This window comes from Anser brachyrhynchus, assembly GCF_964034855.1.
Source record: "Anser brachyrhynchus genome assembly, chromosome: 4".
NCBI lineage: Eukaryota > Metazoa > Chordata > Aves > Anseriformes > Anatidae > Anser > Anser brachyrhynchus.
The window spans coordinates 14,692,548-14,705,199 of NC_137698.1; the positions used below are offsets into that span (position 1 = coordinate 14,692,548).

At 42.8% G+C, this 12,652-nt stretch overlaps 1 protein-coding gene across 17 annotated transcripts in view; it reads right to left on the minus strand.

Moving 5' to 3' along the window:
- Positions 1-12,652, minus strand: part of EPHA5 (EPH receptor A5) — a 200,058-nt gene that overhangs the window by 54,807 nt on the left and 132,599 nt on the right. For all 17 annotated transcript variants that reach the window (XM_080589545.1, XM_080589538.1, XM_080589550.1 and 14 more), the window contains one exon: positions 663-787. In XM_080589545.1, the coding sequence (XP_080445671.1) occupies positions 663-787 (125 nt within the window). The remainder of the gene's footprint in view (positions 1-662; positions 788-12,652) is intronic.

The following is a 12,652-nucleotide window of genomic DNA, read 5'->3' on the forward strand; positions in this document are numbered from 1 at the left end:
TGCAGACCTCATTTTTGGAAATCTTAGATCAGTTACATCCTTCACAAGATGTTACTTAGACAAAATGCACTTGTTTCCATTTTTTTTTAAACTGTATTATTTTTTCAGGAAGAGAACAGGTCACCCTTTGAAACAGAGACAGAGAGAGACGAGCTTTGCAGGAAGAGAGTGTTTCTCATTACGTGGAGAGCTCAAGTTGGAAAAGCGAGGCAAGCTTTTAAAAGCCAGGATGCCCTTCTTCACATCAGAACAGACACAATCTGTCTGTGAATCTTTCTCCTCTCCTCATATCAGGGACGCAAAACCAAATTAGGAACTGAAATACCAAGTGCAAGGGACAGCCTGATGCTTCCGGGAGGATGGGGAAGCTTAATCCCCAAGCCCTCCTATTTTTAACAAATAAGCATGCTCTACCTCAATGTGATAAGGCTGGAGAGGAATCTGACACACAGATTTAACATGTTTGTTCAAGAGAAGTGGCACACTAATGGAAAATAACACCCTCATTTCAACTCTTCCTAATCATTTACTGCAAAATCAATGTGACATTGATTTATGCATAAAACTGCTCCATTCCCTTCCACAACTCAGATAATTATAACTAAAAGAAGAGGACAGTAAAGAGAAGGTACTTGGGATGCTCAGCAATCAGTCCGTCACACCTTTTCAAAATATTTGATTTCGTATTCCAGGATGATGCCGTTGGGTCGATCTGGCTCCTGCCAGGAAAGGGAGATGCTATTTTTAGTTATCTTCCCTTTTTTCACACTACTGACTGGAGAAGGTGCTGCAAGACAAGGAGAAAAACAGAACAGACAAAACCACGGTTAGTAAGATGGCCTGCCCCTTCTGAATTCAAACTCCCCAACACAACTTGATCCTTAGCTACTGCAGATCGGTGGGGGCTGTTTTCACCTGGGTGGTCTTTGCCCATTTTTAAAAATAAATAATCATGCTACCTACTGTCTGAATTAGAGCAGTAATGATTTCCCCCAGATTAAGGGCTGAGTCCCTTAAAGGGTTTGTAATGAATGCCGGGGAGCTGCCTCATGCCACTGCTGGCGTTTCTGGAAACCTTTGGATTTCACTGTTTGTTGATTTACCTAAAACTTGAAACAGCATCTGATCAAATGGCAAGGAGAAATGAGATTGAAGAGGAGGAACTTGCTCTGAATGAAGCAAGGCAGAGGTATAAAGTGGCATGACCCCAGAAAAAGCAGTGGACTCGCACAGATTTTCAGCAGCTGAGGATCTGACCAGCATCGCCCACCCGTGCAAAGTGCTAACATGAACTAATGTTACCCGCTTACACCTCGACCTTGTCTTTTCAAGCATTTTTCAAATACATCAACCCCACACCTTGTCTTTTCAAGCAACTTTTCACATGTGTCACGGAGCAGTATTACCACAACAGAATTACGTATCGATTACCTATTGCTTTCCTTCGGCTGCTTGGAAGGTGTGTGTTTTAGTGGGTACAGAAGCCCTGTGGTTACGTGGGCTCCTTAACTATTTGTTGCTTCTGTTTGCGCACTAGCTAAAGTCCAGGCATCCTTCAGCCCCTCTTTCTGGGAGCACTGCACAGGATAGCAGGCCATTACAATCTTTATAATTCAATTGCTCTCCATAAATATCACCGGGGTGTTACAGAAGTTCGCAGGGTACTTGGGGAGGCCATGGAATGAAAGCAGCTATATACAGCTCTGCTTATTATTTTAAGATGCAGCCCTCAAAGGTTATCTGCCCTTTGCAGCACACATGTGCATAAGAAACAGGCTTGCTTCTTTGTTTTCAGCCTGATACTGCAGAGACTTTTCAAGTTTTTGTTTTGTTTTGTTTTGTTTTGTTTTTTACCATCCCTGCCAGCTCCCTGGTAAAAGTTGCTATGGGAAATGCAACCACAACACCCCAGTTATTTCATGCCAGAGATGAGGAAAGCAACACCAAGTGAAAAGAAAATGGGATAGGAAAAAATTCATCGTGCCTAGTTTACTGGGCCCAGGCTCTCTATGTAGCTACAGAGGAAGAAAGAACAGCTTCCCCAGAGGAAAAGCAGCCCATGCCTGGCCAAGAGCCTTACAATCACCCTCTGGACAGGCCAGGTCTCAGCAAGGATTAGAGAAGGGCTGGGGAGACCGATGGCAAAGGCCTTTGTGGGAATACAGGGAAGTGAGCGTAAAGATCAGCAGCAAATGAACCCATTTTATTTCCCCAAATGTGCTTGAAATTACAAAAAAAAAAATTTACTTCTCCTATAGGCAGGACTGGCTAATTATCATAATGCTCAAAAAAAGCCCCAAAGCAATTAAGTAAAATAAAGACAACAAACAAATTAAATTTGCCAAGTCTGATCTTCAGCCAGAAAGAGTAAGGGAACAGCTCCAGATGATTATCCCTGGAAACCCTGAAGGCTAGTAATGAGCTTTCTTGTTTTAACCAAGTTTCTGCATTTCAGCCTCTTTTCATTCCCAGCTTTTCTCACTCCTGTTTACTAATCTCTCACCCACTTGGCTCTGGGAGGATCCTGAAAGGTGTTGGTCGTTTCCATATTGCTTGCTGCTGGAGAGCTGGCAACAGCTGCACGGACACGCTAGCTTTTGGGCTGTTCATATACCACTGTGCTCACAACTGCTCCGCTGAGCAGGTAAAAACCACCTTGATTTGAATGATGATTGTGTTATTTATGTAAGCACCACATGGTGATCACCACCAATTTTTCATCCGCAAAAGTCACCTTACCCTCGAAACTAATGTCCTCCACAATTTCTTGGACTGTGTGAAGGCTAATAAGAAAACCACACAAAACTCAATCCACTAACCTGGAACAGGACATTCCATTAATTAGTCCACGAGCCTACATGAGTGTCGTGCAGGAACATGCATGGCAAGCTGAGTTGTGCCATGTGTGTACTGTCACATGTGTTAGGCCAGAGAGGACACAGCGAGTAGTGAATTTGTTACAATAGGATGAATTCCCCACCTAATGCAAGGGAAGCTATGTGGTTTTCACACACATCAAAAAAAAAACTTGCACTTTGGGGTGGGGGTGCCAAATAACAGACAGTTCTGAATTCTGAATTCTACATCTCTATTTAAATAGAAGATACTGAGCACTTTTATCGTGAGCCACCTGGATGCCAGAGGGGGACGGAGCCACAAAAGAACCCAGGAAAATGGGCCTGCATCCCTCCGGGACTGTCCTCTGACACCCCGCAGACCTGCAACACCTACCCCAGGCTTGCCTAGCTGGCAGCAGAGGTCTGGTGCAATGGGAAAGTCGAAACTGAGCTTTAAACCTCTTCAAAGTGCCATTAGGAGACGCAAACCTGACAAGTACAGTGAAGGAAGACATCAGGCTGAGGAGATCCCAGCCCTCTCTTGTATCAAACGCCTCTCACGAAGGTGCAAACTGCAATCCTCAGCATCAGGAATGCCTGAGCAAATAACCAACCTTTTGTCTGCTTTACTGAGATCTCCTGAAGTGTTTGTAGGGCTGAGGCTCACAAGTGCATTAAAAACACAACAATGACGCAAGTGCTCCTGAATGCTTCAGCTTCTGCAAAACCCTTCCCTGGGCTGCTCGGGGCAGTTCAGCTCTCGTCTTCATGGGCACAGCACATCACAAAATGCACCTCTGCCTGTCTGAAAGCATCCTTCAGACTCCACACTCCCCTAAAACAGAGCTTCCTCTTTAAAAACCAGTGTGTGTTGCCACAGGCCTTCGCTTTGCTAGTTAGCAGATTTGTGGAGTTAAATTTCTGGGTACGTAAGCCTCCAATGTTCAACTGCAGCTATGCAGAGTATTCTGCTCTACCGGGAAAAGAAAGGAAGATAAGGAAATGAGCAACCGAATTCTCAAAGTAAATTAGAAAAGGAGTAACTGTATCCTTTTTGAATCTCCTTCAAAAGAAGCGTTAAAGTGTAACCGTGAGATAAAGGCCAATTAAGTAAATTCAATAAATCCCAGTGGTGCTGGGATGATACGGCAACTACTCTGCATCCCCAATACAGGGAGACTACAATGTTCCGAACCCAAGAAGGAAGGTATAAGTATTTTAGAGTTTTCTTTGTCAAACAAAATGTAATCCAATCCAGGCGAGCAGACAAAGCCTGCAATCATTCCATCTTAAAAGCCTGCAAGTGGATACTGTGCTATATGATCTCAGGAAAATAAAGGGATTACTTGAAACTTGCTTTTTAAAGGTCACTGCTTCTGCAAGGGCAGCATCCTTTTAATAGAAAGAAGCCAAGCCACTGAGAAGTTCCATTTGGGGTATAATGCATAAAAAAAAAAATTGACATAAGAGTCAAGATATATAAAGCTGTAATCTCCTATGGTTTTATGCAAGCAGACAGAAGTCTTGTTCAAATCCCTGCCCTGACACTACAAAGAGTGGATGTACATAGCGAATTGTCTACATGTTGCTTTACAAATAACCTGCACACTTTACATTAATTTCTAAGCACTCAAAATCAAAGAGGGATATTACATCATTTATGTTTATGTTTGCCATCCATGAAAACAGCCATGCATGTGATGAAAGCAAACAGAAGATGTAACTAGGTGTGAAATTGCGAATGTACATTTTGCTTTCCTGAGACCAAAATTCATCAGGAAGGAAATAAAATGACAGACTGATTCTATTTTTTTTTTAATTTTGTTTCTATCATTTTTTAAGGAGAATAAGTGGCCATACCAAATAAATAAATTCAAGTCTCTGCAGAAGATGCATCATTAGTCACATTTGAATAACTGCAGGAGATGATTTCATGAGGAATAGACCTTTTAGGACATTCTTCCTCTGCAACCTTTGGTAATGAGCAACATTAGCACTGAATGAGCCATCCAGGCACCAAAAACAGTGTTTAGAAAATACTGTTGTGTGTCCCACTAACATCTAATAAACAATGATGCTTATGGGAATAAAATGTTAATTGTATTTTAAGAGAAACTAATGTTATCAGGTGAATGACCACTGCACCCAGATAAAACAAATAATCCAGTTTCTACATCTCATGGTCTATCTAATGCTCTCTCCAGTCCAATTATTTTTGCCATGGTATTTTTCACTCTGGCATAAACAACAGCTAATGGCTCCCCATCTAACCCTTACCCCCACAGTGTTCTTTTCCATTAACTAGTGGGTAAAACTGAGCACAAAATACTAGCTCACATCACCCTTGCGGCAAAAAACAAGCCACCAGTCCAGGACCTTCAATCCAGCTTCCACTTGGGCCAGGACTGATGCTCACCAGCAGCAACCTGTGGAAGCCCAGGAGGAGATGCGGATTTACATGAGCAAAGACACCTCTCCTTTGGCTCTCCAGCTTTCTGTCTTTGCTGATGCCTCCGTCTCTTTTGGAAAGAGCAAAGAGGAAGGACCCTGCCACTACCATCTCCACCCTGGCTGCCACCGTGGTTTATAAGCATCTATGCTATGGATTTTCATGTCTATTTTACATGCATTTGCAGTTTCTTTTAACCTGATTACATTCCCGTATGTGCAAGCATTTGGGATCTAATGCTTCAGACCCCTCAATAAACCTTGGGGTTCCTCCCTCCAGCTGATGCCATGTTTCTTCTGCAGTCTGAGTTTATGCCAGGAGATTTAAAAGTCAAATTCATGCTGGTGATTAAATCAGTACCTTCACCTGTCATCATTTAAACAAATAGTTATGCTATCATTAACACACACATAAGGCTAGGTTTAACTAAAGAAAATGAAAGCTGTATGTATCTGAAGAGTAGCCACAAGACAAGTAATTCAGGTTCCACTTCAAAACCCTGGTTTACTGAAATTTTTCACAGTTTCTAATTAGTGACATTAGTGATTTTTTTCTCAGACCTTTGATGACTTCAGAGGTTGGAGCACCACCTGCATTATTCAAAGAACCACACTACAGGCATGGGAAACTGCAGAAGGCTTCAAGCAGGAGATTAATTTTAAACAAGGTACATACACTATATGTAGTAGAAACAGAAACTCTGTTTTGAAATTAATAGTGGCAAAAAGGAAGACTTCCCTGTATTGCCTCTTTGCATCTCTGTATAGAAACAATATGCTTTTAGAAAAGCTCAAAACCCAATGGCTCCCCAAGAGTACTTTTATTGCAGATATTCCACTTGGGTCAGAACTTAGCATTTAAATCATAACTTGAGTTTTGTGGTTTTTTTTTTCATACTTCTAATATCCCAAGATGAACCCCAGTTTGCCTGATAATGGGTTTAAAAACTCTTTGACCCCTGAGGAAAAATAGTAATGAAACACTCCTGGCTAGTTACATGAACTGGACAGACCCCAGTTTGCAGCTGCTTGTAAGTATTTTTGCAAACCGGGTCCTGAAAATTAAAGGTCCTTAATGCCATTTCAATTCTGCCCGAGATCTTACATGGGATTTCAACGATGCACAGGCCCTACACAGGGCAAGGAGTAAATTTTTTGCCACAGGATTAAATCTGAACACCTTGCAAAACACAAGACCAGTCTTAAAACACAGTTCAGGTATGGAAATCTTCCTCTTGAATGTTTTTTGAAGGTATCCCTTGACTAAATGGAGAATTCGTGCAGGTTCTTTTCACACATCAAACATCAAAATAAGAACGCAATCTTCAAATTTCCTTGGCAAGAAATATAGAGTATTTACTCACATCTTCTACCTCCCAAGAAGAACACCTGAGGTAAATGCCAGGTCTCAGAACAATTCACAGTCTCTGTTTTGAACACGAAAACCTGAGACGCCTTGATGTATGCCTTAAAATCGCAGGGGTCATGCTGTCACATGGGGAGGGAAACCCAACTCAAACCCTTGACAGCCCTGACAAAAGGCAGGGCCCCGTTTTTGTAACACGAGTCTGTGGTTAACCAGCAACCAGATTTCCCTCACACAAAAAGGGGCAATCTTTCAGGTGGTTCGACCCCTGTCCCGGAAAGATTAAAGGCAGCTCCTTGAACACGACAGCAAAATGTGACTTGGGGCCTAAGCTGGTCATGGAGCTGAGGTGCTCCCAAACCTCCCTGCTGCCTCCCAGCTGGTTGCAACGTTGGGTTTGTCCAAGGTTAAAGCCAAATTGCTGCCCAACTCTGTTTGGAGAGCATGTTGTTTCTTTGCCAAAGCTTTCCTCAAGTGATTTCTCACTAGACTTCTAGTCCTTGGACCTAAAATAACAGAAAAGTACCTCTGTTAAAGGCCGAGAGAGCAGGATGGATGCTGTGGTTTTGTGGACACTAATAACCTGAGGCCTTCAAGCAGCCTCACTACAGAAAAGTGCTCAGAGTTAGAAGGTAGAGAAAATGAGGAAAAAAAAAAGTCAGTTCACACACATTGGAGAGATAACAGAAGCAATCTGCCTGCAATTTGCATTAGCATGGGGATTATGGTTCATCTCTTACATCTGATCTGTGTTAACAGCTCAGTATATACGCCTAGCTGAGACTGGGGTTGCAATGAGCCAGTGAAGTCTACAGTTTGGGCATTTACTGGGACCAAATACCCTATTTCTTCTGTAATTCCCCCTGTGCTAGCACAAACTGAGTGTGTGTATGCATGTGCTAATGTGGGTAAGTAAAGCAGACTAGGATAAAACTGTAAAAATAAGAATTTTATAGAATCATCTAGGTTGGAAAAGACCTTCAAGATCACCCACGTTGACTGATTTTAGTGATAGATCCAGCTATGACACTGATTGGTTTTACAGTTCAGCTCCACAAGCCACTGTTTTGACACTGATGATGAGTAAGTGCAGTAAAGATCCAGATGAGAGAAAGAAAGGTATGTCTTGGGGTGGGCCGGCAGCTCCTTGGGTGCTGTTGGCTAAGGAAGAACATCTGCCACATCCTGCACTGCTGAAAATTTGGCCTCAGTTACTGAAAATCTGGTCCAAGTGTGTCAGGCTGTGATTCAAACTGATGCTTTTGGTGTCTATCTCCAAGCAGGAGCAATGGGTGCTGGAACTGAAATGCCTTCATAGATCCAGCCTCTGTGACCTGGGGCACCCAAAAAAGCTTGGAGCAAGACGGGCATTGAGACAGAACCTCCTAAGTCACCAACCACCTCAGGTCCTGAGAGCATCACTCCTCCTCTCTGAGCACATCTTTACCTCATTCAAGGCTGCCTTTTCTCGGAGCATCTCCTGGAGGAGGTTGCAAGGAGAGAAGCAGCAAAAAGAAATACCACAGAAACCAAATAACTTCTGTTTAACAACTACTAGCTAACATCGACTTATCCACTCCTAAAGACCTATTTGCTTCTTGATGCAAATCTTTGTATGAACATGCAGGCCACGACACATTTAGTTAGTCCCATAAACTGTATTAAAAGAACATTAAAAGAACCAGCAAGACAACAGCGTTACTGCATGTACAAAATGACTGTTCAAATCCTCAATACCTTCACTGAGTAATAAACATATAGCCATAAATGTGTATCCAAACTGATTACTGATTATTGATGTTTAGGTTGTGAGGACAGTAAAATGCGCAGCTTTAAAACACTCACAGCTTTAGATCATTCCCATACACAGCTTTAAAACACTCACATCTTTTCCTCTTAATCAAAAGATGGCGTTAACCGTACAAAAGCAGCGTTCAACAGGTGCTCTTCAAAGGACAGCGGGTGCAGTCACTGAGAGCTTTGCTGTTCACGTCAATGTAACAGGCTGTTCAGCTTTCCCGTATCATCAGAGGGAACCGAGCAGATTCAGAGCAGAGCTTACAGGCCAACTGCTTTTTCCATGCTAACACTTTACTGAACTGATCAGCATGAAAGGAGCACTTAGGGACGCCATTGTGGTACCCTCAGGGACCCTCAGTGGTAACAGGCATTGCACCCATGCAGAACAACAGCCTTCCCACTCTAGCATCCTTGGTTACATTCATATCCAAAGACAACACACACATCTGGTGGCGCCTGTGATTTCAGAACGGAAGGCAAAAGGTTGCTAAGAGTCACTGAAGTGCTTACCTTTGTGGGGGTGGGCTCACTCCTACCCAGCCCCTTACGCGATACAAAGGATAGTCCGGCTTCTCCGCTACAGAGCCCCAAGATCGCTCCTTACCCAGGGCCCACACTGGAGCCTCAAGAGAAAAATCAGGTAGACCAACTGCCAGCACTCCTTTCTGCATGCCCCACTGCTGACTGTACAAACCTTTCTAAAACCACTGCTTTTATGAAGAAAAAAAAACACAACACAAATAACTGCTAAAACATTTACCTTAATGAAACTAAACCATGGCACAGCTATGGCACGTTGCAATCGCAACAGGATTACTCGCAGGTATCACAGGATCCAAGCAGTAAATTACAGATCCTTTGGGGTAAAGAATACTTTCTCCTTCCTCATGTGCACACCACATTGTACATAACAGAGCCAGCATATTTAATGGAATTTATGATATATCAAAGCCTCCTCCAAACACTAAATAATCTTTAGTTTTAGGTCTCTTAGTCTTAGGACTCTTAAGAAAGCATGTGATTTCAAAAAATAAATTGGATTCTTGCCATTTGCCTTCTGTTTACCAAGTTGCACAGAGCAAATTTCAGCCCCCTGAAATTACAGATGCAAGATGTACTCTTAAACAAGGAGTGAAAGCTACCCACTGATTCACACAACTTGCAGGATCGGGGCTTTAGGAAAATATGACCAGATACCATGAGAGAGAATCACAGGTGATAGGAACTCCCTGGCTATCGTACAAATTGTAAATGAGAATTCTGCTTAAAAAAAAAATGGTAATTGGGAATTTACTTACTGTGTTGGCAGTAGCTTATCTCCAGATAGCGCAAGCTAACAAATATGGTCATGGAAATGCACACTGTTGGGGTATACAGGAGTGAGAATGTGCTGGCACTCCAGTTGTCAAGAGAAACCCTCCATACTGCTGCTATTTCCATTTCCCGTGTGATTTCCAAGATGACTTATCATAGACAATTGTACAACACTAAGCACAATGACCTCGAGGGAGGGCAAGTATTGCCTCCAGCTTTTTCACACAACAAATACGTTCAGTGCCTTATCAGGAACACCAGCTCATCCCAAAAAAACAAGAATTTTAAGGACTAGCTATTATAAAGAAGGCTACTGGCTATTATAATGAAGGCTACAAGGAGCACCATGCTCTGCAACAGCCCAGGTGTTTTTTTTTTTGCCCTTGAAACCTGAATGCTTGCAAACACCCACCCATATTTGGCAGGGACTCCAAAGCCAGAGTCATAGGCAGAGTTGTGCAAAATCCGCTTCATAAAGCTACATACAGTTAAAATAAAATAAAATAAAATAATAATAATAATAAAAAAAGGCCTAGCAAGACTGGCCAAGGCCAAAATTTACTGTTTGGAAAACTTCTAATTGCTAAGCTCAGCATATGTTCACTTGTATTTACACCAACATCAGCAGTAAGCCCTGCACAGGCAGTCCCAAACAGGCTGTAATTTACCCCTGATCCTGGGAAGAGAGAGGGAGACATTAGGGCTCAGGAAAACGTCTCTGTTACCTCTAGCAGGTGAGGACTGAGACAGAGCCGAGACAAAGGGCCTCAAGAGCCAGGAAGAGGCAAGAAGCCCGAATTTCACAGCCTGCAACTGTCTCTGGCTAAAGGACATGCTCATGATGGGAGCATGATATGATGATGTGGACTTACCCCACAGAAAGGCTGCATTTAAACCATGGTGAAACACTACTGTTGGGTCATGGTATCCCTTGGGGAACATTTACCTATGGGGTGCAGATCCATGGGGTATTGCAATACCTCTGGTTTTGTTTTTTGCTTTTTGTTTTTTTTGTGTGTGTTGTTTTTTTTTTTTTCCTAGGGCTTCTGGATGTTAAGATATTAAGCCTTTCTCAAAGCTGGGGAACACTTTATGGTTAAGACCAGAGCCAGATTCCTTCGTGCCACAGAATAGCTGTAATTTCCCTATATTCCATTAGTGGTTTAGTTGTGAAGCCTTAGAATAAATACTATTGATTCACAACACTTATTAGAAATTCACTCCCAGCAAGGTGATAAGGACTCCAGCTCTGATCCATCAAAGTGCTTTGGGAAAATGCTTAACTTTAAGCGCATGAGTCCTAACACTGCTGTCAGCACTTTGCTGGATCATAGCCACAGGGCTCAGCATTTTGCAGCAGAATCCTCATTATTGAGTGCATTTATCAGGTTAGCTTCCAGCACACATAACAGCCCCTCTCCTATCATTAGTAGCCTAATATCTTATTTGCATTTAAGCAAAAGCTTCCTTTTAAAAATCATGGGCCATTAAAAACAAAACAAAACCCCAGTTCCTGAATAAAATGCATAAAACGTACGTGTTCCTGCTCCCTACCATCACTCACCTTCTTAATTCTGAGATTGGCTCCTTCCTTCATACAAGACTTGCTGCATCCTTCTCCCTGCTGCTATGAAACTCTAAACCCGGTAAATTCACCAAAGGCAAGGACCATTTTTAAACTCCGTGGGAAATTTCCTTCTCTGCCAAGCCTGCCACTCTGTATGATACACCAATCAGTCTTGCTGATGAATTCTAATATTAAAGCCAAATTACTAAGCACTCCAGCGGAATCTGGGGCAGCCAAATAAATTCCTTATGTTTCCACTTGAAGAACAGCTACTGATGAGGTGCAGCAGGTCAGAGGGAAGAATAGAGGGAAAGTCCTTCACTCCCATGGGTAGCTAGTTTTGGATTTCTCACGGTACTCATTCTCCTCTATCTCGCTCTTCTCTTGTGCCTCATTTATACATGGGAGAAAAGCACAAGCTCATCACCTTCAACTGAACCCTGATCTGGTCACAGCTTTGCAAACCACGATCTAGACCTTCTCCATAAGCAAGCTCCCCAGAAAACTTGAAATAAGTTATATAGGACCAAAAATCTCGAATAATTAAATAGTAAAAAGTCAAGGTGACTAGAGCTGAAATTAAAAGGTTTTTATACCTGTGACCTAGAAATCCACACCCACCCCACTCTTGCCAGCAGGTCTCTGTCCTGCTTGGTTTCAGACTAACAGTGGCTTTCTGGATCAGGGCAAGTGCTGCCCAGTCTTTTATTCTTTATAAAGGAAATGGCAGTCAGAGATAAAATCCAACAGATCTCGTTCTTCCTGCCATACCAGCTGTTCTGCCCAGTTGTTTGGCACTTCAGTGTGACCACAGGCACCTGTCTGCCCTAAAACCTCATGTTCCAAGCACTGAAATGAAGCTAACTAACAAATTCAGTGCATATCAGGTGTTCAATTCAGTGCACTACAGGTGTTCATCCAATCTTCCAATCTTCACCCCCACCAAAATGAGCAGCTATACCTATGGCAGTACCTGGTGATCTGCAAGAACTATTCAGTGCTCTTGCTGCCCAAGGGTAGGTATTTCCTCACGTTGCAGAGTCTCTGAAAAATCCAGTGAAATAGGGAAGTTTGCAATGCCCCTTTGGAAGGAAGGAAGAATATCTCCAGCATGAACCTAGGGCTTCCCAGGAGGCAGAGAAATGATTTATCGGGTCCTTAGGGAGAAACAAAGTCCTCAAGGGAGTTGGCGGCTACCTACTGTGCTGCGTGTTGAATGCTCTGTGTTAGGAAAAATGTGCTTCATTTTGAGAGAATCCAGCGGGGAACTGAAGAACAAACATGAGCTATGAGCAGAGACAAAGAAGCAGAGCTGCTCGC